The sequence below is a fragment of the Gadus chalcogrammus genome, chromosome 19, assembly GCF_026213295.1.
Source record: "Gadus chalcogrammus isolate NIFS_2021 chromosome 19, NIFS_Gcha_1.0, whole genome shotgun sequence".
NCBI classification, from domain to species: domain Eukaryota; kingdom Metazoa; phylum Chordata; class Actinopteri; order Gadiformes; family Gadidae; genus Gadus; species Gadus chalcogrammus.
Window position 1 is genome coordinate 14356858 of NC_079430.1, and position 4932 is coordinate 14361789.

At 45.0% G+C, this 4932-nt stretch overlaps 1 protein-coding gene across 1 annotated transcript in view; it reads right to left on the reverse strand.

Moving 5' to 3' along the window:
- Positions 1-200: 200 nt before the first annotated feature.
- Positions 201-4932, reverse strand: part of il17rel (interleukin 17 receptor E-like) — a 10643-nt gene continuing 5911 nt past the window's right edge. Inside the window, exons 8-12 of the mRNA XM_056578805.1 lie at positions 4829-4900; positions 4500-4554; positions 3992-4155; positions 3453-3497; positions 201-2243 (exon numbers count right to left, since the gene is read on the reverse strand). Coding sequence (XP_056434780.1) covers positions 2166-2243; positions 3453-3497; positions 3992-4155; positions 4500-4554; positions 4829-4900 — 414 coding nt within the window. The 3' untranslated portion in view covers positions 201-2165. The remainder of the gene's footprint in view (positions 2244-3452; positions 3498-3991; positions 4156-4499; positions 4555-4828; positions 4901-4932) is intronic.

Genomic DNA, 4932 nt, shown 5'->3' on the forward strand with positions numbered 1-4932 from the left:
TATATATGGCTGGAGATAGTGAGACATTCTATTAAATACTCATGTTTAGCAGAGTTACCCCACAACATCAATCCATATGAGGCCTCTTTACATCGATGCTTCAGGAAAAGGCCAGCCTCCTTCGGTGCATTGATTTCATCCCACCTCCCTGATGGTCCTACCCTCCCCCACCAAGCCATCGAAACAGAGCGACGGAAACAGGAACCATCAAGCCTGGAGCCTTCGATGGAGAGTTGGCCTGGTTGTCCTCCAAACTTGAGCAATGGAGGGAACCGGTTTGGAATTGAACGTGTAGATTAGAATCTGTGGAAAGATACTGCCAAGAGGAGAGCTGTGCTTTCACCGCTAGATGTAGTGGTTTAGACGCACGCACAAGTTAGAATATGTTCGTTTTCTTCCCCCCCCAGGCACAAGGTGCTTGTTTACTCAAAGATCATGTTCCTGGAAGGCACGCAGACGAATAAGAACATTGCCTTCTCCAAAACAAGAAGGATGTGTTCCTCACTCGGGCAAACGTGTTCCCAGATGTGATGACACCCATTTCAACATCTCATTACCAAAACACAATTACTCTCGTTCACAATCACCAATCCCGCTGCAGATAATAAAATGCTGAGTCCAAGATGCAGAGGCTTTAGAAATGCATTGTTTTATTAAACTCGGACCAGCAGACTTAAGACAGACAGACAGACAACTGCTTTGATAAACCTGTACAACCGGTATGCTTTATGGTCCATAAAGATGAATTCAAGTCGGACCTGCTTTGAGGGGGCAGTAACGATGTGAGTCATTGTAACATATTAAAGTCCTTAGTCCACCAAAATATCAACTTCCTCCACGGTTCAATTGTACAATGGAAATTTACATCGGGAGGAGACAGCGGTCTACAGATAATCCTTACTTCCTGGTTCAGTGCGTGGTAAATACGCCACTAGCTTCACAGAAGAGGGCATGTTACAGCACTCCCCCACACACACACACACACACACACACACACACACACACAGAGTTTGGTTCGACCTCGAATCTTCAACGATTCAAATCTTCAATAGAAAGACGTTTATTACAACTGGGTTTCTTTGATAGTTGAACCGTATCAAAGCAAGCATAACAGCCTCAGTAAGTGTGGAGGACGGGGATGCAGTGCTGAATGAGGGGTACCATGGCACAGCATGCGACAAAGCCTCCATCAGTGTGGAGGTGGGGGTTCTGTAGTAGGGGTACCGCAGCACAGAAAGTGTAACGGCCTCAGTCAGATTGGAGGATGGGGTGGCATACAGAAAGAAAAGCCTGTGCGTTCTTCCTCTTGTGGGGGTGGGGTAATGACTCAGGCTTAACTCCGTGTTCTGGGTGAACTTTGAGTCTAATATCCCCTTTTGGGTAAAGGCAGTGGCCCTATCCAGTCATCATCTCTAGGCAGAGCACATTCTACACCTTTGGTCTAGATTCTAGAAGGTTGCACAATATCACATTCGAAAGTTCGGCAGCATTTCAACACCATCAAAATATATTGGTACATTATAAAAGACAATTAAAAACAAAATTCAGTTCAACTTTGACTCGGATGCGAGTTTGAATATCGTGAGAGGTCAGACAGAGCGGAGCTCCTCCGGTTGCACCACTGTTGCATTTCATGAGCCTGTATTACAGAAGCCTAGATGAGGTCATCAAAACATATTTTATGTAAAATCGGATACAGATGCTGACATTAAATGAGGTGCAAGTTGTGCTCCTGCTGGGAACAGTTGTTTGTAGAGGCAGTCGTTTAGCAGAGGTGCAGAACGTCAGCAACAGACAGCTGTCAATCAAGCAGTCAAACATGCTGTCAAACAAACTGTAAACAAGCCACTGAACAAGCTGTATAACAAACGACGTGGCGTCATTGAGCTGCATATGTAAAAAAAATAGGTTTTATACATACATCTATAGAGATCGATAGATGGATATCTATATACAAATAAGCGATAGAATCCATAAATATGGAATCCATTGTCGGATAAATACAATAAATTATAAACATTAATTTACATAATTTTGCAAGTGGCAACAAGAAAATAAGACGGCGGTTCCCCGTTTTGAAATGGTTCGGTCCGTGGTCCCCCATGAGACGGACAGGGGCCGCGGGGACGACTGTAGCACCTCAGACGGGCGCGGGGCACGGGACGTTAGGGTGAGGGGGGGTTCAGTGGGAGGTTTGTTTTTTTGAAGGGACATTTGGTCCAGGACCCGGTGGCCGTGGTGAACTGGGAACAACGAAGAGGAAGGAGACGGTTTCGGTTAAAAGGGAATTCCCCCCCCTACAACAACATCGTGCTCCAACGCTATATCGTATCACATATTTATAGGTGACTTTGCTGCAATTTTATATACTGTCTCCAAATTTAAAAAGTTTATATTTTTTTTTACGCGTCAAATCACTGGAAGTGTATCGGAAAAAATATTTACTTTTTGTGTAAATGTAGTGTAAATGCATCTCATTTAAAGGGACTGGGATAGTAACGAGGAAATGCACTTCCTGCGATTAGTTTGGCTATTAAACAAACACATTATGCAAGATACATCACATGATACATAGGCCTATCGGTAAGATAGGTAGTAGTAGTACAAAGTAGAAGTAATACAAGTATTGGCCTACCAGTATAAGTAGGATAATTACTATAGTATGCAGTATAATGAGTATCAATATAGTAGTATTGGTGTCGAATTAGCATTTGAATGATATAGTACAAGTATGATACATAGTAGTATTAGTATGATAAGTACTATTAGTAGGATACAGTATTACTACTATACATAGAAGCATTGGTTTTGATTATAATAGTATCAAAACCAATTCTTAGTAGTCGTAAATATTTGTAAGTATTAGTATGATACTGGATGTAAAATAAAGTTTCAAGGGGAAAAAAGCCAGACAGGAAGACAGCAAAGATATCTTAAAGATGAATAATAGTGTAGGGTGCCAAGCCCAGATTACATTTTTAAAGTGGAACATTGTGAAACATTTTGGGAGGAGAATCGTCGAGTTTGAAAGAAGAGAACGTAAGGGAACAGCTGACCACAGTCTGCTGCCCCCCACTCTCTGGCCCTGACGCAGGCGTGACATCAGACGAACTTCCTCAATCTGTTAATCATAACGGCAGTCCACCTCAGGCTCATAACATGCCCAAACATGGAAACCATCTCCTCACACCCTATATGGTTCTACATCACAATCATTTTGTGTGTCAAGTTTGTACTTAGTCTAGCATCTACTTGGAGTATGCCGAGATATTATCACACCTGCTGTATCTCCCCTTAGCTGCGCTTTCATCACCAACCTACTCAAGGCTACCGAGTGTCTGAGCGTTGACATTGGATGTGATCAATCTGATCAAACTCAAGATTACAGTCATGCATCATATTCTAGTCACGAGACCAGAATGAAAACACAGATGGAGGGTTTTTAGACTCACCTTGACACAGAGATGAGGGTTGGCGTCCACCTTAGTGAATTTCACCTGAAACACAACGCCCAATGAGGTTAGGAGTCCAAAACACGACGGCCAATGAGGTTATGACTCTAAAACACAACCACCAATGAGGTAAGGACCCTAAAACACGACGGCCAATGAGGTTAGGACTCTTAAACACGACGGCCAATGAGGATTAAGCTTCAAACACAACGTCCAATGAGGGTAGGACCCTAAAACACGATGGCCAGTGAGGGTAGGGCTGTAAAACACAATGACCAATGAGGTTACGGCTCTAAAAACACAAAACCAATGAGGTACGGACTCCTAAACCCGACGGCCGATGGGGATTAAGTATCATACACGATGGCCAATGAGGTTAGGTATCTAAAACACGACGACAAATGAGGTTATAGCTCTAAAACAGGAAACCAATGAGGTTAGGACTGTAAAACACGCCGGCCAATGAGGTTAGGACTCTTAAACACGACGGCCAATGAGGTTTCGTCTGTAAAACCCGAGGACCAATGAGCGAGACCGACCTTGCTGGTGCGGGTGGTCTGGTTGGCGTGTGGGAGGTCCTCACAGACGTCCTCTGCCCCAATCTGACACAGCGACACCACCACGTCCACCGGGCACGCCGGTTGCCATGACAGCTCCTGTTCCATCGGGTCAAAGGTCACCCCGAACCACAACTGGTCCGTATCTATGGCAGGGGGGGGAAACGAAACGGACGCTAAGTACAAAGTTTGTCATTTTTGAATCCTTGGATGACATTTACATCTCGCGGGCGCTTTTATCCAAAATCGACCTACAATGAGTTAATTTGTCAGAAGAAAGAGCAACAACAATATATCGCTTTCTGTACAGTAGGGAAGTCAACTTAAGGTAAGACAGAGAGAGGGCTCATATTTTAGAAAGGACGATTAATAAAAGAGTTTAATAAAACAACGTCATCTGTAATGACGACGGCTTCGTCATCATCGTCATTACAGAAAATTAACTAGTACTTCTATATTTATATTCTTTAAAATCTAGAGTAATACTTACGGTCTCTGAAGGGACAGACTCGGACCCTGGGAGCGTCCATCATGGCCGACCAGCCCTGTGGGAGAGAGAGCAGCGGTCAGACGAGGGGGAGGCTGGAGAGGGGCAGGGGGTCTGGGGGGGGGGGGGTCTAGCAGGGGCCCGGGGCCCGACAGGAGGCTTGGCCCGGACTAGGAGACAGGTGAGTGAGCAGCAGGTGTTGTCTTTAAAACACTGGTTGGTTTGACGCCCAGTCGAGAGGTTCTGGATATCAACCCCATCAGCTCTGTGAGCCTGGGGCTCCGGGGTGGTCTATGATGAGGAGGAAGACTAGAGCATAGAGAGAGCCTCACCTCAATGCATAGACAGGGCACTGGTCGGGAGAAGGAGAGAGAGACCTCCTTCACCGCCTCCTCCTTCTTTATCTAGAGGGAGTAGAAGAGTCAGATGACTTGGT